This window comes from Tripterygium wilfordii, chromosome 3 (genome assembly GCF_013401445.1).
Source record: "Tripterygium wilfordii isolate XIE 37 chromosome 3, ASM1340144v1, whole genome shotgun sequence".
NCBI lineage: Eukaryota > Viridiplantae > Streptophyta > Magnoliopsida > Celastrales > Celastraceae > Tripterygium > Tripterygium wilfordii.
Window position 1 is genome coordinate 11,794,224 of NC_052234.1, and position 27,166 is coordinate 11,821,389.

The 27,166-nt window shown below is 37.1% G+C and overlaps 6 protein-coding genes and 1 long non-coding RNA gene across 11 annotated transcripts; 2 read left to right on the forward strand and 5 right to left on the reverse strand.

The window, feature by feature from the left end:
* Window positions 1–1,852: 1,852 nt before the first annotated feature.
* Window positions 1,853–4,831, reverse strand: LOC119995359 (protein FAR1-RELATED SEQUENCE 5-like). The gene is made up of 3 exons (XM_038841838.1): window positions 2,405–4,831; window positions 2,239–2,339; window positions 1,853–2,155 (listed from the first exon to the last, which is right to left on the reverse strand). The coding sequence occupies exons 1-3, from the start codon at window positions 4,587–4,589 to the stop codon at window positions 2,057–2,059; spliced, it is 2,385 nt and encodes a 794-aa protein (XP_038697766.1). The 5' UTR covers window positions 4,590–4,831; the 3' UTR covers window positions 1,853–2,056.
* Window positions 4,832–6,012: 1,181 nt separating this feature from the next.
* LOC119987106 lies at window positions 6,013–7,080 on the reverse strand. The gene has a single exon (XM_038831857.1). It carries the CDS (start codon window positions 6,665–6,667, stop codon window positions 6,191–6,193), a length of 477 nt encoding a protein of 158 aa, XP_038687785.1. The 5' UTR covers window positions 6,668–7,080; the 3' UTR covers window positions 6,013–6,190.
* Window positions 7,081–9,424: 2,344 nt separating this feature from the next.
* On the reverse strand, window positions 9,425–10,348 carry LOC119995246. The gene is made up of 2 exons (XM_038841692.1): window positions 9,906–10,348; window positions 9,425–9,829 (listed from the first exon to the last, which is right to left on the reverse strand). Exons 1-2 carry the CDS (start codon window positions 10,030–10,032, stop codon window positions 9,576–9,578), a joined length of 381 nt encoding a protein of 126 aa, XP_038697620.1. The 5' UTR covers window positions 10,033–10,348; the 3' UTR covers window positions 9,425–9,575.
* A 643-nt stretch (window positions 10,349–10,991) lies between these two features.
* On the reverse strand, window positions 10,992–14,983 carry LOC119995245 (sucrose-phosphatase 2-like). 4 transcript variants are annotated; one of them, XM_038841687.1, is made up of 9 exons: window positions 14,905–14,981; window positions 14,147–14,223; window positions 13,768–14,067; window positions 13,515–13,616; window positions 13,148–13,342; window positions 12,734–13,024; window positions 12,068–12,254; window positions 11,418–11,464; window positions 10,992–11,331 (listed from the first exon to the last, which is right to left on the reverse strand). In XM_038841687.1, exons 1-9 carry the CDS (start codon window positions 14,978–14,980, stop codon window positions 11,248–11,250), a joined length of 1,359 nt encoding a protein of 452 aa, XP_038697615.1. In that variant the 5' UTR covers window position 14,981; the 3' UTR covers window positions 10,992–11,247. The 4 variants fall into 4 exon arrangements, with proteins under 4 accessions (XP_038697615.1, XP_038697617.1, XP_038697616.1 ...); XM_038841689.1 differs by having other exon boundaries at window positions 14,900–14,981; XM_038841688.1 differs by lacking the exon at window positions 14,905–14,981 and adding an exon at window positions 14,752–14,893.
* A 2,043-nt stretch (window positions 14,984–17,026) lies between these two features.
* Window positions 17,027–18,515, forward strand: LOC119986450 (prolycopene isomerase, chloroplastic-like). Its single transcript, XM_038831010.1, has 2 exons — window positions 17,027–17,400; window positions 18,311–18,515. The coding sequence occupies exons 1-2, from the start codon at window positions 17,126–17,128 to the stop codon at window positions 18,366–18,368; spliced, it is 333 nt and encodes a 110-aa protein (XP_038686938.1). The 5' UTR covers window positions 17,027–17,125; the 3' UTR covers window positions 18,369–18,515.
* Window positions 18,516–18,751: 236 nt separating this feature from the next.
* On the reverse strand, window positions 18,752–25,548 carry LOC119994522 (ABC transporter G family member 22-like). Of its 2 annotated transcripts, XM_038841237.1 has the most exons (11): window positions 25,502–25,548; window positions 25,026–25,409; window positions 23,387–23,457; window positions 22,543–22,781; window positions 22,102–22,257; window positions 21,766–21,949; window positions 21,341–21,649; window positions 20,533–20,820; window positions 19,833–20,117; window positions 19,645–19,752; window positions 18,752–19,318 (listed from the first exon to the last, which is right to left on the reverse strand). In XM_038841237.1, exons 2-11 carry the CDS (start codon window positions 25,399–25,401, stop codon window positions 19,103–19,105), a joined length of 2,232 nt encoding a protein of 743 aa, XP_038697165.1. In that variant the 5' UTR covers window positions 25,402–25,409; window positions 25,502–25,548; the 3' UTR covers window positions 18,752–19,102. The 2 variants fall into 2 exon arrangements, with proteins under 2 accessions (XP_038697165.1, XP_038697167.1); XM_038841239.1 differs by lacking the exons at window positions 25,026–25,409; window positions 25,502–25,548 and adding an exon at window positions 23,544–23,696 and having other exon boundaries at window positions 18,754–19,318.
* Window positions 20,513–23,898, forward strand: LOC119994561. Its single transcript, XR_005467203.1, has 4 exons — window positions 20,513–20,634; window positions 21,461–21,664; window positions 23,335–23,392; window positions 23,575–23,898. It is a non-coding gene; the product is annotated as an uncharacterized LOC119994561 (long non-coding RNA).
* Window positions 25,549–27,166: the final 1,618 nt, after the last annotated feature.

Genomic DNA, 27,166 nt, shown 5'->3' on the forward strand with positions numbered 1-27,166 from the left:
AACCCATCAAGGGACGCAAACGTCTCTTTTATTCTTCAATAATTTAATCTTATTATACAAGTATATGTTCTTATCATCATTTATAACTTTTTATTTTTTTGTCAATTAATTTAATTACTTTTTAACTTTTTTAATCATTGTCACAATCATAGGCTGCTTTGTTTATATTTTCAATTGATAATACAAATAATATTTGTTTTATCTTTACCATATTATGAAGATACTTGATAAAAAAGTGAATGTATTAAAATATTCAATTAATCTTATGGTGGAAAATAATCGGGCCAATTGGGCCTGGTCATGAGTTTGAAGCCTGTGTTACTTTACTTACGAAACCTTAACCCAAGCTCGTTGTTGATTGGATCTACAAAACAACTGATGAAACGTCAGCCCAGGCCCGCTGGATCGGATCTACAAATGACTTCATATCTACCAAGCTACCTCTCATTCGAAAACGAGTTCATATCTAATTACTTAGATTGACATGGAAAAATGATGAAAGATTAACGTGCTATATGGTCCAATAGATACGATGATGGTTTTAGATTTAGCCCAAAAAAACCTTGGGAATATCATTTATGAAGTTCAAAGTGAATCTCAATTAGGTATCTTTTATTTTATTTCCACCATTGTACTTCGAGGTGTTATTTTGAATTAGTAGAGAGGTTGCTGGTTCATTACCAATTTGTTGAATGGACAAGAAAAATATGGGTTAATACAACTTTCGACCACTAAAAGATTTGACAAAAGATAAAAAAACATGTTGAACATCAAAAGTTTGAAAACGTTTCAATATAATCACTCAGTTAAGTTTTTTTCAATTTTGAGCAGTTAACAAGTCGAGGTAGTACTGAATGAAAAATTATTGCGTGAACTTACTAGTGTGTAAACACTACATCCTCATTTTGTGACGAGAAATTATTGTGTGGTCCGGCCACACCACGTGACATGCTGATGTGGTGTGGCCGGACCACTTAAATCATGACACATGAGCTGAATTTTACAGATCAATCTCACATCAATTTTTTTATTTGATTTTAACGGAGCCTCGGTTCCGTCAGTTTTCTTCAAATATTAAAACCTAAAAAAATCCCTCTTCTTGAAATCCACCTTCCTCTCCCATTTTTGCTCTTCGCCTCATCAAATCTTCCTCTGCTCGCTTAAGATTTTCAGATTCGCCTCCTCTCATCCTTCGCTTCTCTTCCTCTCCTCCAGTGTCGGGACGGAGGCGCGACATGAATGAGACCCATTGCCGCCCTACTGTTGGGATGTCAGGATTTGTTTGTCGTGATTCTCTCCTCCGATGTCGGGACGGAGTCGAGGCATGAGTGGGACCCATTACCATCATTGATACTATTGGGGCGCCAGATTTGTTTGTTTATCGTGATTCTGTCATGTTCATGTTTTGATTTTTGGGGAGGTAGGGTAATTTTCTTGATTCACACTGAAATTGGGACGCAATGTTGAAATGCTGTTTCTGGACTTTAAGTTCGATCTTAACATTTAATCTTACATCTATTAGAGTGCTAATACATATCGTTGGATGTACAAAAAGTTTCTTTTGCAGTTGTATACTGGTGGACATCTTCTATATATGACTGAGATTTGTTTCGTCATCTTGTCAAATGATCGATTTTGTTCACTGAATTGTGTAGATTTTTTTGCTGTTCACCATACTTTACATATGCATTTGTGGATTGGGATGGATAGCACGAGGCTATTGTCATTCAAGTGTCTCTACATGGCCATAGCAACAAAGACATGTTCATGTATTTGTTTTTCAAAAAGATCCAAGTGTCTGTACATGTAATAAAAGTTATCTTCAATAAAAAAGATTGAATCGTGTCCATAATCATGTTGCTATGTTTCAAAGAGATCTAAGTGCCTGTACATGTAATGCTCTCAAGTGACTTGTTTATGTCAAGATCAAAATGTGGAAAGCTAAAAGTTTATCCAAACATGCCGAAAGCATCATATGCATTAAGCAATGTTTTATCCACTATTGAAAACAAATCTAAAATTCACAACAGCCCCATGCCTTCTGTCATCCCATTGTTCATGAGTGTGAAATCCAAAAGGAATTGTTGCAGGAAGCTTGACTCAATAGATTTGTAAATGATAGGTTTTCTGTCATGTCATTATTCAAAAAGGATTGCTGCAAAAAAAAAAAAAAAAAAAAGAGAAACAATTAAGCTCATAGAATCTTTAAAAAAAATGTTGAAAGCTCAAATTATATACCTGATCAGAATTTGAATTCATCTGAGAAGCATAATAAGATTCTTGGACAAAGGTAGTCATTGATGAAGGTCCTTGGTCAAAGGTAGCCATTGATGACGGACCTAAATACACAAAATTATCAACATGCTATATTGAAATTATATAATATTATTTCACATACTAATACCTGCAACATTAGAGTATGATGTTTGATTTGTTGACTCTTTACTTGCTCTTCTTGGCCGCTTTTCAAGTGCACCCTTAAGTCTGCCATATGGAATACCTTTTGCTCTCTTTCTTGGAGGATCTGATAATGGGGGCTCATTATTCAAACATGACATATTAGCATGTACTTCTTTACTGTCTAAAGCCATGGTTGCTTTATGTGCTTGCATTTCATCCATGATTCGATCTAAATTCTTATCTGCAATCTCTGTTGTATGGACATCAGTTGCACTTAAGCTCATCACTGCAAATGCTTTTCTCATCAGCTTGTTGAATCGCACAGTCTTAGATGAAGACAAACCATCTCGTGACATATCACAGTCAACCTGTCTAGCAATTCCTTCTTTTGCACCCCTTGTCCATCTTTTCAAAATATATTGGGAAGGAATATTTTTAAACCCAGGATTAGCATTCAACACCCTCAAAGTGTGACGACATAACCACCCTTTTGTCTCAAACATCTTGCAACCACAAGATATGCTATTATCAATAGAGTTAAATTGGACCAAATGTTGCCTCCGACCAACTTCACTTTGTAATGAATAAATGTGTATTGATCCATCAATATCTGAATGCATTATATTTTCTGACATAGCCTGTAGAAACTCATCTTGAAACATTTTAAAGATTGTATGAGTGTAAACAATTGATGCGTGTGTCAAAATTCCACTATTGCGAACATGCATTTTTGGTTTTCCAGAAGCACAAATATAATCATCTTGAATTTCAGCTTCACGCATTTTCTTCGCATTTTCTTGATAATGAATCACAAACTCAGTCAATGTCATGGTCTTGCAAGCCATATGTTGAAAAACATTATTTGTGCTCTCACTCCTTTGAGTTGATCTAATGCCTGCCGAAAAAATATCTCGACTAAAGGCTGGAGACCACTTCAAGCGAAGATCATATAACCTACAAAGCCATTTATTATCTGCTAGATTCCATTCTTGAACCATTTTTCCCCAAGTAGTCTCAAACTCCATGTCATTTTCACAACCATGAAGGAGTCTAGAAAAATACTTCTTAAATTCAGGCTTACCATAAAGATGAGGGATATTTGTGGCAGCATTTTTTGCAATATGCCATGTACATAAACGATGATAAGCATTCGGAAAAACAATCCGAATGGCACTGGCCATTGCTTGGGCTTGATCGGTGAATATGGTCTTAGGAGCCCTATTTCCCATAGATGCCAAAAATGTTTCAAACAACCAGACAAATGAAGATGTAGTTTCATCTAACAAAAATGCACAACCAAAAAACACATTCTTCCAATGATGGTTAACCCCAACAAAAGGAGCATAAATCATATTATACTTGTTTGTGCGATAGGTTGTATCAAATATAACAACATCTCCAAAAGAATCATAATCCATCTTTGATAATCCATCTCTCCAAAAAAAATTAGTCAATCTGTTTTCTTCATCAACTTGCGTAGCATAAAAAAACATTGAATCATTTACTTGCAAAAACTTAAAATGATTCATGAGACTTTGTGCATCCCCAGAAGATATCATTTTTGATCTTTCGGATTGCAAAAAATTATGACAATCACGTAAAGTAAATCCAAGATTTTCCACACCTCCAGCTTCATTCGCAATGTACGAATAAGCTTTTGTCGCTCCAATACCAGCATTTGCCAATGAGCTTATGACACCTTTACTAGTTTGTGAAATTTTTCTCCCCGACCTAATTAAGTGTCTCTGTTCTTCTTTAATTAACTCATGATTATGCTCAGAAATAAGTTCAGTTACTTCCCATACATTATCTGCAATCTTAAACTTAATATGTGCTTTGCAACCACACCTTTTCTCAGTTCGCTCAACTTCTTTTTGCTCATGTGGGGGGACATATGGTGGCTGTCCTTCACAAGAACATAGAAAAATACACCGACTCAATTCATTCCTACGGTTATGATATTTTTTCCCTCTCCGAACTCCAAACCCTTTATTGATAGCATACCTGTTATAAGCGTCATAAGCCTCATCTGCCTTGTTGAAAATCATTCCAACCCGAATTTCATCTTCATCATTCTTGTTGTTCGCCACAATTGGATTTTCTAAACCCATAACTTTACAACCTGTAAGAAAAATCAAGACAACTCCACCCATTAAATCAAGGAAAGATGATATTTCAAACTTATTCATGATTTCGACTAGACCCTGCCTTTATACTTAAAAATCAAAGACTTGCAGTTGTAGAACGGAGACTTATTTAGAGACAAAAGAACAAACTTACCTAATAAGACAATAATTCGGTGAGTCACCGGCACAAAAGAGCAACAAGGCCGATCAAAGTCGCCGATTTCACGAGATTATCCACACAAAAAACAAGAGGGCATAGAATCTATGGAACAAAACAAGGAGGCGGCAAAAAGACGTGGGATTTTTTTAGGTTTTAATATTTGAAGAAAACTGACGGAAGTGAGGCTCCGTTAAAATCAAATAAAAAAATTGATGTGAGATTGAGCTGTAATATTCAGCTCATGTGTCATGATTTAAGTGGTCCGGCCACACCACATCAACATGTCACGTGGTGTGGCCGGACCACACAATAATTTCTGTTTTGTGACCCTCAAATCTATGTGACATTAAAATAGTCATGAATTATAAATACACATGTAGGATCCACTTCACATCCAACACTTCATATTAATTAAGGATCTTTTAAGAGTCACAAAATGAGAGATGATACATTTTTCGCATTGACAATAACGACTCTCGTTCTCCCTTCCCGGAATCTCGCCCTACAACACAAATCTCTCTCATATCTTCTTCAATCTTTTGGTGATCGATTTTGAACTGGGTTAAAATTTTTGGTGGTGGCCGAAAGTTGCTTGAACCCAGGAAAACCACCAAAAAGATGTAAAATAAAAAATTAAGAAAACTGGCGACCAACAAAAGAAGTAAATTTATCAAGACTTGTCATTTTATAGAGAAAGAGGTGAATGGTCCCCTAAGCTCTATGAGGAACAAAAAGGACAGTTTACACAGCCCAATAATCTTATGTTCAGACTCGAGAGGAGAACACAACCTGGGCAATTTGGATAGTGACACACATACAGAAGCCCCCAAAAAATCTTGATTTATTTATTGGGACTCAGCAACACCCCACTAGTCGCAAAGGACCTAAATCAATCAAGGGCCAAGCTTTTCAATAGCTAAATGGCTCATGTTTGAAAATTTAAAAAGAAACTAGATAGAACGACCATTTCAACAGAGGACCAAATCACAACAGCTGTTCTTCGTTAAACTTTTGAAAAACAATGGATTAATGTCATCTTCACTCTCCAAAAGCCTCCATAATTCATAAAAGCTCGTATGAGATCACATTAACAAACAAAAGTTAACAAATCCAATCTTCTATGTCTAATCATCATACTTCTAGATTTTATGCCTTATATCTAGTTTTACTCCTGGATATAGGCTCACAATTCGTTTAAAATTATAGAGTGATTTAAATTTAATGATTTAAGAGGTGTATCGCATCACATCACATTATAAAACATTTTTAAAACACTTTTGATATTTTTTCCCACAATAATTGTAAATTCTAAGGAATTACGGAAGATGATGAAAAGTTTGCAAAATTTCCATAACTTTGGAGCCTTTGACATTAATCATCGACTCTAAACCCTAAACTTAACCCCAAAAAAAGGTAAAAACCCACACACATATAACACAGTAAAACCAAACCAAAGGTGAAGTGGAGGGCGTAATTTGATTAAAACGTGAAATATTTACAGCAGTTATCTTTGTGATGGACTTCTCCAGAATCCACCACCGTAAAACCTGGCCAACATTTCTTTCTCCAGCTCCTCCACCGCCATCTCCTCCTCCTTCGACGTCGTCCTTTTCTGAAACTCTTCTTCCTCTCGACAGAACGGGTGAATTTCTAACTCCGTATCATTGAAGCCGCACTGGCACCGCCTGTTTCCAGGCGGAAGCAGGTCCTTCTTTGTCATCAGCCGCTGCAGACGCTTCTTCCTCCTAGCTCGCCGGCACAGCCCCGCCGGAACCTTGTAAATAGGCAACAAAAGTAGATTCACAAGACCGCAAGTACAGCAACAACAAATCGCGGCGCACTCCGCCGTCGTTCCTCCCGCTACCTCCGCAATTCGCGATCTGCTGCTGCAAGTTGACACCGACGACGAGTGGCTGTGCAGCAGCAGGGACCGCCTGTTCGTGTAGGACGGTCGTATAACAATTTGCGGCCGAGTTGACATTGAAATAAATGTCAGTCTCTGTTTCCTTCAGTAAGTCGTCGTTTTGCTAGTCAAAGAATCGATTCTCCGGTACTAAAGATCCATCGAACCTCGCATTAACTGGAAGTTACAACAAACAGAATCATCTGACAGATTTTAGGGCAAAGATCATTAGATCCTCTTCGAATATCCGAAATTAAATTATCAGAATCTGAACCTCAGAAAACGAGAAAACTTAAGAGAAAATTGTTCAACTAGGACGCCCTGGATGATGCTGGTGCGGTGGTGGTGATATGGCAGAAACCGGCAACCTGAGAGAGAGTAACGGAGGCGAAATTGATAGTTCTCAGGCTGCGTTTTTGCAAATGTGGCAGATACACGGTTTTTATTGTCTGTGTTGGGGATTGCGTGGACGCGGGGTCCTATTGAATGATGGGTTAGACGATCACGATCCGGTCAGGTAGAAGAGTTTAACGAGATTATTGGATTAAATATAATAATAATAAAACAAAAAATTTTAAGCAATAAAAAAATATGGTGATTATTTATATATCAAAAATCCACGCCCTATATTGTCTATTCTAGGATTCCGATTCATGTGGATACATCAGATTATCCTCACAGATTTTTTTTCTCCCAAACCGTGCAAGTGGGTCAAACGCAACTCACCAAACAAAGAAGAAAACCTAATTATTTGTTAGGGGTGGGCTTTACCCATATAAATTCATTGGTAAACTTGTGTCCAATCAATATTGAACTATTATGTTGTTTAACATTTTAAAGGGAGACAAACAGGTGTCATCTTGCTGTACTGGAGCTGCCAAACATACAGCTTAGGAGAATGCTACACAACACCATCTAGGTTGCTTGAGAGAATTGGCTAATTAAATGAATGGGGAAGTTATCATGATTGGCTATTGGTACACACAAATGAAGCAAGAGCCTGGGTCTGAATCATTTGATTTTATGACAAGTTTGTGTTCAATGTGATCATTGAACTTCACTAATGCGTAATGGACTCATTTGTGGGTTCCAGTTTTATGATTTAAAGACGTGCCCTCACAAATCACAATACTCCCTTCACACACGCTATGGGTGGTAAAATGATATTCTATTCGAATGACCGAATTTGTCCGATCCATATTAAACCAAGTTTAAATATAAGTTATATGTCTGAAATATGGATCCAAACACATAATTTTTGTCTGGTTTAAAATCGGGTCACAGTTCAAGCACATAAATCTTTGTCCGAACCCTAACCCCAACCCCGATTCGATTGTTGTCTGATTTACTTGTCTGAATTTAAATCAATATGGGTTTTGTCAATTAAAGATGTCCAGAATCCAATTCGGATTAGGATCCGGATACATAAATATTTTGTAACACACATACTGTTGTTCGACTTGAAACCGATTGCCACCCCTACTTCACACTCCATTTCTTGGACTCCTAATGATAAAATAATGTATTGTTAATTAAGAGGCACCGAAAGTTACAGAATCACCAGCCGGCCTGAAAATTGAAAACCAAAAGGAATGTATACCACATTTTTTTAAGCAGCGGAGATTATCGAATGACTCTTTCTTGTTGACAAAGACTAATAACGTAAGAGAATCAAACAAATTCGTCATGAAAAGATAGTGTTAATATTATACATTGTTTTTCCCCTCCTTCTAAACTAAATCGAAGCTCAATGCGTGTAAATTCTTCTGTGGTTTAGGTCCACAAGAGTTTAGTGGCCCTCGTTTTAATTTTTTTTGAAATACTGTAAAAAAATATGTTTGTAACTGTAATGGAGCCAATTCTTGTTAGTGTCGTAGTTTTAATCGTTGTGCATGGTTATCGGTAAGAAAACATTCTTTACATAAATTATATCCAAACCAGCCAACCAGGACATTGAGACTTGAGAGAGAGCGAAAACTCATACACTGTTTAAACACAGTAGCAGCCAGCGGGAACAAAAATATGTGCTGTCCTTTTCAACGACAAGTAGTCCACACGCGCTGTTGCACAGAGAGTCTGATTGAATTTCATTAAATCTCGTACGATTCTGATGCGACGCGTATTCACTGTAACATTCATTACATGGGTACGTGTCGTGGAATGATAAGGCAATGATTTTCACAACTTTGACCGAACTAGATTACTAGTAGGCTAGGGCTAGAGAGAAGGAGTTTGGGCCCTACAAACCAAAGGAAACATGGCACGTGTATTTGTTTTGGTACCCCAGCTGGCAGCTGCCTAGATATATGTGGGTCCCAGTTTTAAGAATGTGAAATCTGAGTCAGGTGATTTTTTAGTTCACGAGTTCGCTTTTGTGCTCAATTGGGGGGACGGGGACCGCATCGCTATTGATTGGTAAAATTTAACATATATCTCGATTCTTTTGTGGTTTAAATTGAACGATTTGTGGTTGTGGGTTTGGGCCCTGGAAAAAAAGCTTTACACAGGCCCATAAGAAAATGAACGCAGGCCCGGTTGCACCTCAAGTCTATGAAAAGCTATACTTGGGTCACAAAGAGTCAAAGACATAACCATTTGGGCCCTGAAGAGACTGTAAACCCAGACCTTAAACTGAAGACCATTCACAAGGCCCATGCAAACCCAGAGTCAATCATTGCCATTGGTCGTTCAAACTTTGAAGGCCTGCTATCGGTTAAACCAAACCAACCGACATCCAGAATTTGGTAAATTGGACTCACAATGCTTATACAACTAATGTTAATAAAAAACGGCTTTATACAAACACTACCACTTGCACGCTAATATAAAATCACGGGTAACTCAGACGACACTTATATGCATGGTATTTTATAGAGGTCTCGAGTTCGAGCCTTTCCATTCCCTTCCCTATATTAGGAAAAAAAAAACTTGCACGCTATACCCATTTGTTTACACAAATCAAGAAAAATCGCTCTACCTACAAACATCAAACATTGTAACTTTGAAGGGCTTTATATTTCCCTTCATACAAAATTTGCCAATTAGGAGGCATTTTGTCCTTCACCTTGACATTCTGACTGTCCTTATCTTCCATGACCAACAATACCTCATCCTCATCACCGCCACCTTTCACCGACCTCATCAGGTATGGTCTCCTCCTGTACTCCTTGTTATTTGACGATGGCTCCATCACATCCTCAGCGAATTTCACCTTCCTCCCTCCATTGCATCTCGCTGACCCTACTCAATTTGAAGACAACAATCCTTATCAATACACCAGCAACAACAACAAGAAGAAAGACAAAGAAATATATACCAGTCAATTCGAATTCAATTTTCTTCATGAAATCGGAGACGAGTCGCTTATGGAGTTGACGAGCAATGAGAACTACGCTTCCTGAAACAGCAAACACTGCCATGAATCCGACTCCCATGGATTCCATTTCTTCAATAGACTCTTTCTTCTCAATGATGTATATAACAAAATTTGGAAGAAATTAACCGACATGAACGAACTAGGAGAAGGAAGAATTCAGAGAATCCCAAGGCGTGAAGAGAAGAAGAAACATAATTTTTTTTTTCTGAAGAATGCGGTAGCTGTTGTTGTTGTCTTTTGGTAGTTATATTGAGGATATAGACGGTGTATACAAGGAAAGGGACTGCTCAACCAATAAATCCCAATTTGACTAAATATGTGTAGAGAGATCCATTTAATAATTAATACTCCAATTCTTTGCCTTTTTTCAGATGATATTCAATATTAGACAGCCGATAAATAGAAACGTACGGCTCATACTTATCCCTCCCTAGTTGGTCTCTACGCATTTGCAACTGCCCCTCTTTCCTTATGTGCATAAATAAACTGGCAGCGTGCCTCACGTTCTATCTCATTTCTTTTTTCTTTTTCTTTTTTTTTATCATATTTAGTTGCTTATTCTTCGGCCTATGTCATGTGTGACAATCATTCACGCCTAAGTTCCTCCAGCTTCGAGAAGAAGCGGTTTCATCTACCTCGAGACAGGAACACCACACCGTAAAACCAGTCTTAGAGCCAGCAATCCACCGTTGCCATTCCCTGTTGGAGATCGTAGAGGAGTTGTGGAGAGAGTGCAAGAACCTCCAAACACACAGAGAGAGAGAGGAGGAGAGGAGTTGTGAGAGTGTCTATTTACATAGTTTATTAGAGTCGAGCCACAGTCCACTGCATCCAATGAAAAGGCCCCTCTCTCTTAAATGAAAGGTACTGAGTAAACTTGCAGCTTAAATGGTAATGCCACTCATCCTCAAAAATTAAAGCCAAAAACATAATCTGATTAGGGAATACGTACCCGTTAAACTGTCCAGATAGGACGAGAGAATCTGATTCTTGGCTTTGCTGGAAATTTCTTTATCAAGACAGATATGGGCAAAAAAGATCTCATATTATCATAAAGCTCAATCATCCTGCAGCATTTTAAAAGACCAGAACAAGAAGTTTCACTTATTGTGACCAGAACAAGAGACATCAACATGTCCCTTTGGGAAAATCCAATAAAATTGGAACAATGCAGAGCCATATGTACATGAAATGGATGAATATTTATGACTCTGCAAAGTATTTATTTTAGGAAGGAATTGATGGTTGTCGGAAACTGTTGAAGTTCATCAGTCGTCCCAATCTAGAAAAGCCAGCTTGCACCCTCTGTGGTTCCTGATCCTTCCAGCCATGTCTGATGCACATGCTTCCAAGTGAAACTGTCTGCCTGGAGTCCAAGAAACAACATTCTTCTTAAAGGACGTTGCAGAGCATTTTAAAAGAGACTAAAGTATCACCGTACTTGAAGCTTACCTTTGAACTAACTATAGTGGTAGTCATGCAACAATGGCGCTCCTCACCTGCACAAGTTTGCAAGTCAGTGTATAGCCACAACAAAGAGCAAGACATGAAAACATAACAATCAAGTTGTCATGGCATGGAGCAGTCACACAATGAATAATAAAGATGACCATTTGATTGATGGATAAAAAGGGACGAATACATACAGCACCATTTATGTCAAGCTAACAAAAAATAAGATCTTTATTGAACAATAGAAATAAAGCCTTGAAGTAATCTAATATTCTAATTGAGAGTTGAGATCTTAGTATCTGGAGTGAACTAAATATTTGCTTGACAGGTATATAAAGCGAGCCAACACCAATCCCTTGAAGTAGACTCTGAAGATTACATATACATATGCAGATCATTTATGGTTTTAAGCTTTGCAGCTTCACAGATGGGTGGAGGCGTGGAGCATTTTCCATAGCAAAGACCAACAATTTGCTTATCATACTACACGCCACAACTTTTCCTGGACCAACTGTCAGGACTAATTTTCTGGTCTAGAATGATCACCCACACAAATTTTCAATGCTATCAGGAGAAAAAATGAAAGAGCTTCAATATTCTATTGAAATTGAAATTAAAAGAAAGAGGGCAAAAGGAAGAAGCCGTTTCACCTGATAATTCCCACTTATCAAATTTTACCATCCACGTATCAGAACCAATTTGTGTAGGAAGTACACGATCCACCCAGACCCGGAACTTCTGTCCTTGTTTGTCTCCATATAAACTTCTCATTTTGTTTATGCATTCCTGAAGAGACAGCTCAAAACCACATGGATGGACATGAACACCAGATGGACACTGCCAGAAGACAAAATGGAGGTTGGTAACCAGTCAAAACAATGAAAACGTAGCAGCGTCAAAGATTCAACAGATTTTGTCGGGTAACTAGTCAAAATGGAGGTTGGTAATGAGCCACTTTGACTTAAATGTCTGTCAAACACAAGCCTATGTTGAATACTACTTATCAGTATCAAATTGGACACCACCAGGCATATCACATTGTCACAATATGTATTACTTGGGTAAAATCTAATTAAGCAACACAGGCATTTAATTCTCCTTTGAATACCAAAAACTACATCGGAGAAATCAAGTCTACCCATTTTCTCCTGAATCATCGACAGAAACTTTAGTTATAAGCATATTTAGATCAATGTGAAGTAAAATGGTAGTATCCAGGAGTCTTCACACAGTATAACGATGCAATGGATCAGACTGAAAAACCTAATAGCAGAAACCACAAATCAAAAGTAAAAGGAAGAGGATACTAAACATACACAAGAAGCTCCGAGAGCTGCCAAATACATCTCAGAATTATCAACCTCTGCACGCCTCCATCTCTCATAGAACAAGTAAAATTTAACTACCTCATGACCAGGGTTAAATTTCTCGAGTTTATGGTCAGATAGGTCTGCAATATCTCTTAAAGAAGTATTTGGACCAAGACCAAAATGGCCAATTGCTTGTATGATCCCAGCAGCACATCTCTCAGTTGCGTGGATTATTTTTTGGTTATTCTTGGCATTTTCAGCATGCCACTGCAGCAATTCTTCTTGAGCATTGCTAACCTATATATATATATATAAAGAAATAGTGTTGAAATGCGAGGAGATAAAAGACAACCACAGTTCCCCGATGCAATGATGAAGGAAAAATAATTATCACAATGATTCACTCGACGTAGTACTGACCATGACACCATATACTTCAGGAATGCTAAATAGTTCAGCATCATTTCCCGAGTCGCCGCAAACAAGAGTGTTAGTTGGTTGTATCCCCTCGGTCCTAAATTTCTTATGCAAATATGCAAGAGCTTGACCTTTGCCTGCACCCTGTGGTAATATATCCAGATCCATTCCTCCACTATATATTATTTTAACATCCAACTGGTTGACAAAGAAAAAAATAGTTGTAAGAGCAACAGACATAAGAATAGTTGTAGACTCTATAGAAACAAAAAGCAACCCTAATACTGTGTCATGGCTTCCAAGGTAGTCCATTGGGCAATAATACATTTTGTCAAATGCAATACCATTCCTTGTCAAAACTTGATCTCACCCCACGTTTTTCTAATAGCTCTGAAAGTCCCTTCATCACAGCCTGGGCCTTATCTTTATCCACATAGAAGCTAACCTTGTGAGGTCGTTGCTCTGTCTCTGACTGCATTACCCATATTTCAGTTATTCAAAGATACCATATACCCAAACCATTCTTTATTGATTAAAAAAATAATAAAACATCAGACTAAAGGTACATGGTCTAAAGAAGATAGACCAATTAGCTTACTAGTTTCCATTATCTATCAACATACCTGAAGAGTAAGTTCAGATAATTTGCTTGCTTCCTCTTTGACGATGTTCTTATCCCATTTCTGATTCAGAACCTCAACCCAACCATTGTCTGGCACCATTGAGTTACCATATGTTATCTCTGTTCCCACAGACATTATGGTTATATCTGGGGTTAGCATAGGTTTCTCTTTCCTCAACTGTTTGTAAAGTGTAGGGGACCTTCCAGTCGAGAAAACAAGAAGGGAATCGTGACGATAATTAGCTTCCCATAAAGCATTAAACCGAAGAAGAGAGAGGTTCTCAGGATCATGATGATCAACCTGCAAGGAACTCATCTTGTCCATTCAATCGACTGCAGCAAGAATATGAAATTCAAACAAGTCAAAAGCAAAAACTTACCATCGTATGATCAAGATCAGAAACTATCATGAGGCGAGCAGAAGCATTTAGCCGATCCATGACTATTTTATCCCCACCTACAACTTAGGAAAATCAGTGACAAGTGGCAGTAAACAACTCATGAATAATAATATGCCATCCAGTATTTATAACATCAAATCGTGGATTGAACTCACGACTCTTGCTGTCTTGCACCATATTGAATCAACCACGAAGATTAAACTCCAAGAAATTGAACATGAAGGACAAATGAACACTATGAAAGAGATAAAGCTAGAGAGCCAACCAAAGATACCAACAGGTAAAGAATATGAGATTTAATGAATACGAACACAAATTACATCAAATAGAACTTTAATTGGAATAAAATCACAGTCAAGCAACACCGCATGTCATTTTTTGATTACATGGTATTCTTTATCTCATGATCGAAAGAATATTTTGTTTAAAAAAAAAAAAACCAAATATAGAACTCAAGTTATGGCATCTGATTTCATCCCTCAGATCTCCCCCAGAAAATTAAAAACAAGAAACGAAAATAGAAACGAGAGGGAAATTAACAACTGCGAAAAGACCTGAATTTATCAAATCACCAGAAAACTTACAAGAACAGCCAAATCACAACAGTAATGACAAAGAAGACATCAACTCGCAGCAGTATTCAAGCATAGCAAACAGCAGAAGATGTGAATTTAGAGTGTGTGTGAAGATTAGGGTTGGGGGATTGCAGATAAGAAGACCAGAATCAATCACCTAACTGACTGATTGGCGCTTCGAGGAAACTAAATCAGCGAAATTAATGCTCCGTTTGTTTGGAACATCTTTGAAAAACATAACAGAAGGAAATAATTATAATGGAAAAATAATTAATTTTTAGTATTTAGATAAAAAAAATTATTAATGTTTTTTATTTTGTGAAAAACATAAATTTGAGGTATAATATTATTATTGTTTTATAATGATATAATGTGTGTATATATATATTTATCAATGTGTCAATACATAACAACTACAAGACGCAAATATCCTTTAAAAAAAAAATATAAGACACAAATATTAAATTCTATTTTGAGACAATAATCCAACAAAATACATAATAATCAAACTTTTTTTATGCTTTTTATATACAAACACATCCAATATTACTTCATTTCACTATATATATAGATGTGTATATAACTATAAATGGTCAGTGTACACAAATATATGCTCAGTACATTCTTTAATAAAATATATTCACAATCACAGTAATATAACTTGTTAAAACTAATATTTTCTAATTAATATTTTTCATATATATACATATAAGATGTATAATTTTAATGAAAATGATATGTAGATCATCAGTTTTGAAACCCATGGGAGCCCAACAGGTCAATTCCATTGATTTAATCAATGAAATAGTTTTATTTCCATTATTTTATCACATAATTCATTGTCCAAAATTTATTGTTTTAATATAGATTCTATTATGAATTCATTTGTTTTTAAAATTCCATTGAAAAAGCAAATGAGCCATTGGTTGAGTAGCAATGACTTTACATGTCCCTGACTGAGGTCATGGGTTCTAGTCTCGCCTCCTCCGAATATTTACAAGGAGGTGTGTGGGCTTCGTCTGACCCTACGTGGGCTTGATAGTCTGCCCCTACGTGGGCTTGATTTGTACCTCCTGTGTGGAGCCTGTTGACACCTATATTTTCATAGGCTTGATCTGGTGATATGTCGTATATTGTGTTTGTACTTGTACTCAAAAAAAAGAAAAAATTCCATTGAAAAAAATATGAAATTAAGATTTACCCAATAAAACTCATCAACAATTGATCTTGTTAGAAAGAGTTTTATGTGCTGATTCTGAATATATAATTTTTTTAAAAAAAATCTAACATGTATTTTGAGAGTTAAAACGTTTTAAAACTTCGTCTAAGAGACTTGGGCTCCAATGGGCTATCACTTATAGGCTACCTAGCATTACTGTAATTTTAATGTCTTATTATATACACAAGGTACAATTTTAATTGACCTAAAAGTTCCTCCAGGTCCCATGTGACATCGAGCGAAAAAAATGTCTTAATTTAATGTCTTGTTATATGTATATATATATATATATATATATATATATATATATATATATATATATAGTATTATATATAAAATATACAATTTTTTTAATTCACCTTAAAAGCCTTCATGGATACTTTTAACAAAAAAAGTTAGCTTAGCAATCAGTTTATTGTTATGGAGAAAACAACATCCCAAGGATAATAAAGGAAATTGTTTTTCATCTTACAACTCCTTATTTTGAGTTACTTATTATAAATTTTGTTTTCTTATCTCCAAACACCATAAAGTTAGGAAAATTTTGTTAGGAGGTTGATTTTCCGTCAAACAAACGGAGCATAAGTGAAATCCGCTGAGGGAATAAGGATGAGGGAAAAATAATTGCAATAAATAAAGATACTAATAATAATAATAATAGTAGACATCTATGGAACAAATCAACAAAGGGAAGTTGACCACCTGTGGTGGTAATGTATTGGTTGTTTTCTATACAAAAAGAGATCTTGGACCTTTTTTTTAAAAAAAAAAAACAAAGGGAATTAATTCCTTCACAGATTTTAACATTAAAGGAATATATATATATATATTGTTTCCTACTTACACTGGTCCCACTGGACGAAAGGCGGTAGCGCGAAACCCACCAAAACCTAACGGCCGTTTTATAACGTCTCTTTTTTTTTGATAAATTAGTCTCCAAAATCCAAATCAAAGGAAGCATGGTTTGGTTTGGAATCAGAGTGAGTCCACTTCTCCTTATTTAATCCCACACATAAATCATGTAATTTTGCTCTCCCACTCCCACGACCTCTCCACCCCAAAAATCAATGCTACAAAATCATAGAACTAGAATCCAAAATCACGGAATTCTCTCTATTGCGCACGTTAAGAACCCAGTTATTGTTGGATTCAGTCTTCATTAACATGGAATTAGGTTTTCGTAATACCTTAACTGGAAATATTGGCAACAATTTTCTGTCTGGTGCCAGGATTGGGGGTCGTAGTCAGACGCATCACGATGCCATCGTTATTGGTGTTGGGATTGGAGGGCTGGTGGCCGCAACACAGCTGGCGGTAAAGGGAGCTAGGGTTTTGGTTTTGGAAAAGTATGTCATTCCTGGAGGAAGCTATGGCTTCTATCAGAGGGAGGGATACACTTTTGATGTGGGTCATCTTTCATGTTTGGTTTCAGCGATAAGGTCAGTTTTTTTACTATCTTATCTGCATTAAAAAAAGGGACCGTGATGATTAGACTGAATTTTGAATTTGTGTGGTTTTTCGAGATTCTTAAAGGGTTTGATTTGATGCTGGGATAATTTTGTTTTGAATGATGAGAAGATGAGTAACACATTAGCCTTGGGAATCTCTGTCATGTGTATATGTAGTCTGCTATTAATAAATACGTTCCGCAAATTTAGCAGGGAAATCTAAATTTTATAACCCAAGCATTGGCTGTCGGATGGAGGTGATTCCTGATCCAACCACTGTCCATTTTCATCTCCCAAACAACCTTTTTCACTTTTTGTCCGAGTACATAGAGTGTATGATGAATTTATTGCTCAACTTACCAGTCGACTTCCCCATGAAAAGGAAGAAATCCTCAAATTCTATGGTGAATGTTGGGAGGTATGTCTTGATTGTGGTGAACAGGCTTGTTATGGTTGTTTCTGCTTGAAAATTGTGCCTTATTTTAAGAACTTGCATACATTTTTACAGATCTTCAATGCTTTAAACTCATTGTAACTGAAGTCACTTGAGGAGCCAATCTACTTGTTTAGGCAGTTATTTCAGAATCCTCTTGAATGCTTGACATTGGGTAATTTTTTTTCCCGAACAAAGCAGTTGACATAGTAGCAACTTTGTACTTGCATGATATAATGTAGATAATAACTTGGCGTTTTCATGTAGTTAGTTCATGCTACCATCAGGTATTCGCTCCCTGGAATATAGTGGAGCAATTTCTATGACTTTCTTTTTGTTGTGCTAGGTGTGGATAGTTACTCTTATAACTCTTTTGATGGTTAATAGTAGATGGTGAATTGAGAAAAACATAGAAATTTAAATTCCGGCTTTAAAATTTATCTAATATGATGTTCATTTGATTGGCAGCCTATTATCTTCCCCAAAATGCTGGAGAGAGAGCTTGCAAGTATATAAAAGATCCTGAGCTGTCGTCTTTCAATGATGCCGAGGTGCAATTAAGTTATTTCTCAATCACGTAGGAAGTTCATTTGATTTCTGTACTCTGGGGTCCACACGTAGCCTGCCACACAAATCTCACTTGATCATCTTTGTTATAGTGACAGTTAATGCAATGCAGACACCAATGATTAATGCAAGCATGGTAAGCTATTTAAATAGCTTTGCTCTCTCTTGTGTGTCTTATCTTGTTTTTTGATAAATTCTTTGCATCAGGTTTTATGCGATAGGCATTTTGGAGGAATTAACTACCCTAGCAAGCTATTCAGGCTCTTCTATGCTAGGTCTCAACATTCTTTCCTCAAAATTTATTCATTGTCCTGTCTTCTACGCTGGAACTAGATGTACATAAAAATAGCTTTCTTGTGGATTATTAAGCTGGGTAGAATTATCGAAAATATCTTTCTTCACTGGAAAAATATGACATAGTTTGACAAGCCTTATATCATTGCCTTAACTATGAAAACTAACATTCAACCAGTAGTTTATGATCCACATGGAAAACTTCTTTTAAATGCCTAGGAATGTGTGGAATGTTTCTTTTCAGTTCTACTACATTGCATTTAGCATTTAGGGTTGAAACCCAAAAGTTAAGGATTGGTGATCTTTGCCAGCTTCCCTTAATATTATGAGACTTGAACCCCAAAAGTACTCCATGAAGCACAGGAAGTGGAAATATCTGTGAAGTATGTAGTATCTTTATTATCCTTGCAAGCTCATCCTTCTCAAGGAAAGGTATGCCAATAAACGGTAGCCAAAAACCATTGCTACCAGTGCACCAACCTCTGTTACACCACTGTCTATTCTTGTCCCATTTACAGAGGGCGTGATGGGTTCATACTGCACCTTAAGAAGGAGCTTGTAAGTGTGGTAGTTGAAGGATACATAGCGGATCCAAGATACAAAAACCGGAACTTCCTGCAGAAGTGGAGGTAAATAGTTATTCATTCTGTTTATAGAACATATTGCAGATTTAGAATAAACTGCGAGACTAGTAAAAACTAACAAGTGTCGGGAGAGTTACAATTTTTACTCGTTACTTAATCATTTAGACTCATATTTTATGGTTACAATTAATAATTCTTAGGGTTTTATCCTTATAAAATGCAACATTATCTCTTCATCTTATGATTTAAAACAGTAATCTGTAATTTCACCCTCTCATTTAATGGATGATGTAGATAATTTTTGGAATGCTATAGGTGATGTAGATAATAGGTTCTGAGTAAAGTTTGCAAGCTGACCTTAACAAAGTATCCACCAGCCAGCATGAAGGTCATCACTGTTACAGAAGCCAGAGTTGTGGCCTTCTTCATGTCCATCAATATAGCCCCAATTGCTAGTCCCAGTCCCTGCCAATTTAGCCACTCTTTACTGTATTAGGTTTTCATAACTGTGAGACCTTATTAGAGTGATGGGAAAAGAGCTTTACCTGAGCTGCTAAGATGCAGAGGAAAACTGTTAGCATGGTAAGGAAAAAGGGTCCAGCACTCAATCTCAAATTGGTCATAAAGTAGACCACCAGAAGGAAAAGTGTTGGTAGTAACAGGTCAAGTGGAAGGTCACTGGTAGTCCTAGCTATGAAGTATGCGCTTAGCCTGTACATATCAGCTGCACGTTCCTTCTTCAGCATTGCCCTCTCTTGAGGAAAGGCAAAAATTGCAGTGAAGATGGGAAAAAATCCCCAAAAAACAGAAATGAAGAAAAGCAGCCCTGCCTGCAATGTGAGACTGTTAGATTTTTATAATTTCGGGTTGATTGCCATGTGTATGAAGTAGCATATTTTCTAATTACTTTTAACATTTCGTGAACGGATTTGAATGAAAAGATGCTTTAACTCAAGATTGCATAAGTGTTATATTTTTCAGATTGAAAATTAAAAAAGGTTCCGTTATATTTCTCCGTTCCATTGTCTGTTTGCATTGCCTTTTCCCAACTTGTGAAGTTTATTTGAACTAAGTTTTTCTCCAATTATTCATTTTGATATGATATTTAGTAGCATATCAACGAAATAAAACGAGTTCAGTACTTCATCCCTGCTGATGTAATTGTTATATTCTATGGGAAATTCAGGGGAGCTGTGTATACTTTTAGTGTTTGGTAAACCTATATGTTCGACTCTGATGACATACCTGATCTAGAAGGTCGTTGCGGTTATCACAATCTGAGTGCCACCAAAGTAATCCCAAGATAGTTGCTGTAGCGAGGACTTGGGTGATTCTCAGCCAGCTAAGGTATTCATGCCGCCTTTCTTTGATTCCTCTACAGAATAATATGGAATATTGTTGCCTCCAGCTTGCTCCCCATACTCTCTTTGGTGAAGAAACCTTTGCCTTCACTTCTTCATCAAGGGGAATGGGATCCATAAGTTTCTTCTTCTCATTTTCTGCAACTCTTGTCTCATATGCCTCCACTAAGTACTGTTTTTAAAACAAAGCATTAGACCTAAAAAGGCTTGTGGTAGCTATCTCTTACAGTCATACCAGGAAGTATAAATGACATCTGATGTTGGGACAGAACTTAAAACTGTATAATTTGGAGCTATCTATTTCTTTAGCTTCTTGTGGGATGGTACAAACTTTGAACCACGGACAACAATTTATATTGTAGATATGAGTAGTATCTGCAGCTATCATGTTTCAATTCAACTAGGGTTTTTTCCCTGAATCAAAGATCAATATGTATGGGTTATGTAACAAAGTGGAGCTTTTGGCAATGCAATCATGATATAAATTACTCTTTAAGGATATGAAAATGCAATTAAAATATGGCGACTTTTTGTACTCTCTTCATTTTTGAATCACTGTTCAGATTTATTCTTCAACTCTACTAGTTTTTCTACATCTGGATAAGCGTTACATACAAGCAATTGGGATTTGCTTCAAACTTATTAAAGTTTGTATTTTCCTTGGTAAGTGCTTCAACGTTAAAGAAGTGTACCTCATGCACAACTGCTGGAGATGGCTTCCCATTTTGTATTTCAGTCTCTGAATGCCCCATTTGCACTCTGTCCTCTAATTCGGATGGTATGGAGATATCAATGATGTTTCCGTTGGCCAGGTCTATCAAGAACTCGGCTGGATTCATGGAAAGTAGAGGATTGCATCCTATTGATGAAAAATAAGGCATTGCTTCCGACGCTTTTCCAAAATAGAGCAAACTCCCCTTCCCAAGGAGGATCAACTTGTCAAATTTGTGGAAGAGTCTACTTGATGGCTGGTGGATGGTCGTCACCACCGTTTTCCCTGCCTGCCATAAGAACAGGTATGTTAGTACTTGGTAACATGATCTGTCTCTTACTTCTGATGATACTATATTACTATTGCTTTTTGCACCATAAATGGCTTTGTTTGGACCGGAAATACCTCTGCTATGTCTTGCAACACCTGAACAATCCTCAAAGCAGTGGTAGAGTCCAAGCCAGAGGTTGGCTCGTCAAGAAACAAAAGTGAAGGGTTGATTATGATCTCAATGCCTATACAAACCCTTTTCCTCTCTCCTCCTGATACTCCACGAACGAAAGAGCCACCAATCATAGTGTCTTGGCACCTGTGGAGATTTAGTATTTCTCTTACTCGGTAGCTTTTCCATACAGCTGGTAATTCCTTTTGTCCCTTTATTTCTCTTGAAATTCATTTCGTATTCTGTAAATAACTACAGAATCAATCCCTGATCAATGAGAATAGTAAAGAAATACTTACCTCTCTAAGCCCAGCTCGAGGATAACATCTATTGCGCGTTTTTCCTTTTGCTCTTTTGTCAATGTGTTGGGAAGTCGGAGTCGTGCTGCATATGTCAGTGTTTCCTTTACTGTTAGGTGAGGATACAGAATGTCGTCTTGAGTGACAAAGCCTACCCTGTCATACATTACATGTTAGTTGTTAGTTGTTACTCGTTACATATTCTTAGAAGCTTTTTCTTATCAGAGATATGATAAACTGTTAGATATAATCTTAAATGTCTCTTTATAGGCGAACTAGTATCCAAAAGAAATCACTAATGCAGCTTTAATCAAGTAGAAATACGATAAGAAATCCTTCAAACAACTATGATTTTTGTTTTTATTAATTAGTCGACCGATATGCTTGCAAGTACATGATAATGAACGAGGCAGTATATTTGTATTGCAATCAAATACTTACCTACTCTTGAGAAATTTGGAATATTTCTGGTCATTGTAAGTAATTGAACCACCAACATTGTTCTCATGACTTAACCTCCCACCTAGCAGGTTTAGGAGTGTTGTCTTTCCACTTCCTGAAGGTCCCATGAGAGCCAAAACTTCACCTGGATTCACTGAGCCAGTAATTCCATTCAAGATCTCTTTCTCAGCTGTCATGGTCATTCCTCTGATAATCACCTTGTAAGTAACATCTTTGAACTGCAAAGTTCATTAACAAAACAAGCCTTAGTTTCAGTAACAAAAAGAAAATTTGTTCCTAAAGTACCTAGCTAGATTAGATTGTGTCAGTATGAAGGAGGAGAGCAACCTCTAGAGCATATAAAATGTTGTAGGGCTGCAGTGTTCACAAACAGCATTGGACTGTGCATACCCTTCTTTCCTCAGAAAAGTCATATCTTCTGGTGCTGCTTTTCAGTGCTGGGTCTAGTTCATAACCTTATTATGCAAGAAATAAGAACCAACTTCTTTGGTTCTATCTAAGACTTTATTTCCTTTTAAAATTCAAGTTAAGTGATGGATGTATGTGCTGCACCATAGGAAAGAAGGGGAAAGTCTTGTACACAAATGTCATATAAGATGAAACTCTGTACAAGACTGAAACCTGACCATACTAGCCATGTATGCCTATATTGGTCGCGTTGATCGTTAAGATAATAATCTCCATCCTTGCCTGCCCAAATAGATGAGTATCAAATCAATCCACGCGCCATTACCAAAGCCAGGTTTGAACATTCGGTTTCCTCTTTTGCAGATCAAAAAAAGCAAGGGATTTAGGAGAACCTGCATGGCAAGCTCTGCCTTACCTTCAGGTATATTGGCAATGTTGGTTCTGTCTGAAACTTTTCCCTCTGTGTTCCTGCTTCAATATCTTCAGCTGCAACAAAGCATACATGCATATACATATACATTAACATATGAACAGCATTCGAGTAATTCAACATAGCATGCCTGTTTTGTTACCTGGTCTGTTAACAACTTTCATTCTTGTCAGATGAATAAAGATGGTGGAAGTTCCAGCTCAGTTTGATTTAAATATATTCCCAGTTCAATAACTTCTATCACTCAGAAAAAGTCTAAAAAACTATACAAAGGTAAGAAAGCTGACTTGGTTATCTTACATTTGAAGTTGACTTGATTGACTCTTTGTAGAAAAGTCTAGTCACATTTTTTTGACCGTTACTGATGTCTGTGAGTCATGAATGTTGCCACATTGTGGAGGCCATCACTCTCTCTGGATACAAATATGCTAAGACGTGTTGTTTTTGTTACTGGTTGTGTTAGTCAATTTATCAGAAAGAGTCGCATTTGGGAGTCACATCTTTTTGATTAATTTAGGCGTGTTTGGTGGCCAGTACCTTGGACTTTTTTACTCATGAAGTTAAAGCAGTCTGATCCTAAGAGCTGGGATCATCATATATAGTCAACATTAAGGACCCACATAGATTAATCTGATTCAACTATCATGTTCGTCAAAAATTCCGGCTGCATTTCCAATCGGTCCCAAGCCCGGATAAAGGAAAAGGGTTACGGTAGGTTGACAGTTAATGTAAAACTTTGACAAATATATGAATGTGAATGTATATAAATGAGACTATCGTTGGGGCGATTCCAACTAATATTCTCACGAATTTATATATCCGACTCTAAATTTTTAGGTTACAGACTATGATGATGATGAAGGACTATCATGTTCCTCAAAACATGTGTTTGTACAATGTAATTGAGTTCAAGGAGTCAAGGATGATACAGAGCAAGTCGATAAGGAACCAACCGAAGTGTCGGTTGACGGTTGGGATTGGATTTATGCTTTTTGGATGAGTGTGGAGTGCACTTTGTCACCTTCTTCATGGCTTTGAAAACCGCTAAGGGAACCGTTTTCACTTTCTATAAAGTGAAAAAAATTTAGGTGGGTTGTATCAAAAGTCACCTTTACTTTTTCCCCTATCTAACACACCAATCATATAACAAATCATCGACATTATTATTATTTTTTTACTTTACTATATTTTCGACTTTGGGCTATAAGTGTGCACGGATTAATTTTTAGGCTCATGAAAACACGTCTTCAATATAAGAGAAGTTGTGCTTTGCTTATAAATTATTCAGTAGAGTTATGCTCGATCGATATGAGATTTTAAGTCTATACGTCATAATTCCAACACAAAAAAAAGAAACAAGAAGAAGAGAGAGACTGGAGATTCTCGTTCATGCAGCAAATCGATATCCTTTCTACCAACATTACATGGAAGGGTGAAAATCACGAGTAGCTTAGATGACACTGATGTGTTTGGTATCTCATAAAGGTTTCGAGTTCGAGCTTGTCCCATCCCCTTCCCTTGTAATTAAAAAAGAACACTACATGGAAGGGTGTAGGAGAACATGAAAACACGAAGAATGCATAAAACTTATAGCATACCAACACATTCAAAAGAAAAAACTTACGAATATCATCGTCGCTGAACGGCTTCGAATCCGCGACATCCTCGGGCGGCATGGTGAAGCCGGTGAAGGAGAACGAGAGGCCCAAGCTAGCACTGGATGCTCGGCTAAGAGCCGCGCCGCTACTCAGCTCATCCACCTCAAACTTCAATTGTGCACTCCTCGACTTCCTAATGTGAGCGTTCTTGCCACCACGACTCGGCGAAGCCGGTACCAACACTTGTTTGCTAGACTTCCTCGACAGTGTACTGCCACCATCTGACCCCCCGCCACCGGTCACGTCGCTTGCCGTCGGCGGTGACTTGAATGCCGCCGCCACCTTCTCCACCAATTGGTCGGACATTGTTCTCGCCAATCCGGACAAGCTTTGTTTCTCCATCGTAAAATCTGCACCGTACACATCATCATCATAAGATTAATAATGTAATTCCAATGGCGATCGAATGTATACAGACATGAAATTAAGATTTTATATGTACCTCGTACGTAGAAGAAATTAAGTTAGAGATACAGGAGAGAATATAATTAAGAGTCTCAATCATACCAAGTCGGTACTTATAAGCAGCAAAGAGAGTGTTTGAATTGACCAAATTACCCCTTGCGTGGGAGGCAAATGACAATCCATTCCATGCATATAAAATTGACATATCATGCTATATATTATTAGTGGAGTCATTGGGTCAGTGGTTGCTGCCATCTTTACCGTACACGTGTTCGTGCGATAGTATGTAAGTACACAATTTTCTTGGACATTTTGTTATGTGGAACTTTTAACAATTAATGTGGGGTTTAACCTTATTTGGCTGCTGTACCTAATTAAAGACCCCAAAGACAACCAAGAATGGAGTCTAGCGAGCAGCTTGATCAAATCATATTACCCATTGTACAGGGAATTGGCCATTTTATTTGGAATCTAGTATGTTGAAACTGCATGCATATGTATGAATTTTCATATTTTTTGTACGTAGAGGATATGCTGTCATATTGCAATCATCAAATCAGTCCAAGATTTATTTTGGATGATGTTGATATCGAATTATTCATGATGATTATATATATATATATATGATCTCATCATCACATCATGATCATGTCACTCATTCTACCATAATCAAAGTTATAAAAACCGTGTCGAACATCGATCCGAGCGAGAGACCATGTCATTGGTTCAACCAGTGAGTCATCGATCGAATCGTACAAGATTGGTGATCGATCAATCAATTTTACGTTTTGACTGACCGACACAGTCCGATTTTAATAACAACAACCATAATCACTTTCTTTAGTTTGCTTGTATGTTCCATACATAATCTACATTACACAAAGATATCGATTGGTTATCCTTGTATTATAATGGTAATGGTATTCACATTATATGACAATGTCTGGTTTTATTTTTATTTTTAATAATCACATTACCAATATTTGATATATATTATCAAATTTGTAATCACCATACTTGTTAAAATTGATATTCTAATTACGCGTGATAGGATTCTTATTACAATTGCGCAACATTGAAATGAAATGATTCCTAAACTAATTTAATTTCCCCTTGAATACGTGTATTTCCATTACATTATTGTAAAACTTATTTTGTCGACCGTTTGTTGGAGTATATCAAGGATAAGGAGGAGGAAGATACATGTATATGTATATTATGTAGGATAATATACGTGTATGTATATGTATTAGATATATAGAGAGAAGGGTAGAATAGTAAATCAAGTGTGAATGGGATGAGTGGCTAACACTAATAGTTGCAGTATTGGTATTTTGGTGGTTCCTGATAGGGAATTAGGTCTTGTCTTCACCTCTCTGCTGGTGGATGGTTGGTCACTCATGGCCCCACCATTTCCATGCCACATGGCTTCATCATTCACCTTTTGAATTCTCTTTCCCTCCTCTTTCAACGGTCGGTTACTTATTAAGCAGTAGTAAAATTACATAATTATCCTTTCTTGCAAACCAATCACGTAATTAATTATGAGAAAGATGGGCGGTGCCGGCCTGCACGGGGCAAGTCACGTGACAAGGACATGACTGTGATGCACAGACAATGCTCCAAGCCTCATAGATTTACGAGAAGCTGAGCCGTCATTCCCTCGACACGTGTACCTGATGACGGACACCTAAGCATGTGC

What these genes read in the sequence shown, in the direction of transcription:
- LOC119995359 (XM_038841838.1), bottom strand. Translation starts at nt 4,589, where the DNA reads ATGAATAAGTTTGAAATATCATCTTTCCTTGATTTAATGGGTGGAGTT. An exon ending in ATCATACTCTAATGTTGCAG is followed by an intron (nt 2,340 to 2,404) that starts GTATTAGTATGT and finishes TTGTGTATTTAG; the next exon opens with GTCCGTCATCAATGGCTACC. An exon ending in TGAATTCAAATTCTGATCAG is followed by an intron (nt 2,156 to 2,238) that starts GTATATAATTTG and finishes TTTTTTTTGCAG; the next exon opens with CAATCCTTTTTGAATAATGA.
- LOC119987106 (XM_038831857.1), bottom strand. Translation starts at nt 6,667, where the DNA reads ATGTCAACTCGGCCGCAAATTGTTATACGACCGTCCTACACGAACAGG.
- LOC119995246 (XM_038841692.1), bottom strand. Translation starts at nt 10,032, where the DNA reads ATGGAATCCATGGGAGTCGGATTCATGGCAGTGTTTGCTGTTTCAGGA. An exon ending in AATTGAATTCGAATTGACTG is followed by an intron (nt 9,830 to 9,905) that starts GTATATATTTCT and finishes CAAATTGAGTAG; the next exon opens with GGTCAGCGAGATGCAATGGA.
- LOC119995245 (XM_038841687.1), bottom strand. Translation starts at nt 14,980, where the DNA reads ATGTTTTTCAAAGATGTTCCAAACAAACGGAGCATTAATTTCGCTGAT. An exon ending in CTGAAGTATATGGTGTCATG is followed by an intron (nt 13,025 to 13,147) that starts GTCAGTACTACG and finishes ATATATATATAG; the next exon opens with GTTAGCAATGCTCAAGAAGA. An exon ending in CCACTATAGTTAGTTCAAAG is followed by an intron (nt 11,332 to 11,417) that starts GTAAGCTTCAAG and finishes CTTGGACTCCAG; the next exon opens with GCAGACAGTTTCACTTGGAA.
- LOC119986450 (XM_038831010.1), top strand. Translation starts at nt 17,126, where the DNA reads ATGGAATTAGGTTTTCGTAATACCTTAACTGGAAATATTGGCAACAAT. An exon ending in TGTTTGGTTTCAGCGATAAG is followed by an intron (nt 17,401 to 18,310) that starts GTCAGTTTTTTT and finishes TTTGATTGGCAG; the next exon opens with CCTATTATCTTCCCCAAAAT.
- LOC119994522 (XM_038841237.1), bottom strand. Translation starts at nt 25,401, where the DNA reads ATGGAGAAACAAAGCTTGTCCGGATTGGCGAGAACAATGTCCGACCAA. An exon ending in GTTCAGCGACGATGATATTC is followed by an intron (nt 23,458 to 25,025) that starts GTAAGTTTTTTC and finishes GCTTTGTTGCAG; the next exon opens with CTGAAGATATTGAAGCAGGA. An exon ending in TGTTGCAAGACATAGCAGAG is followed by an intron (nt 21,650 to 21,765) that starts GTATTTCCGGTC and finishes TTCTTATGGCAG; the next exon opens with GCAGGGAAAACGGTGGTGAC.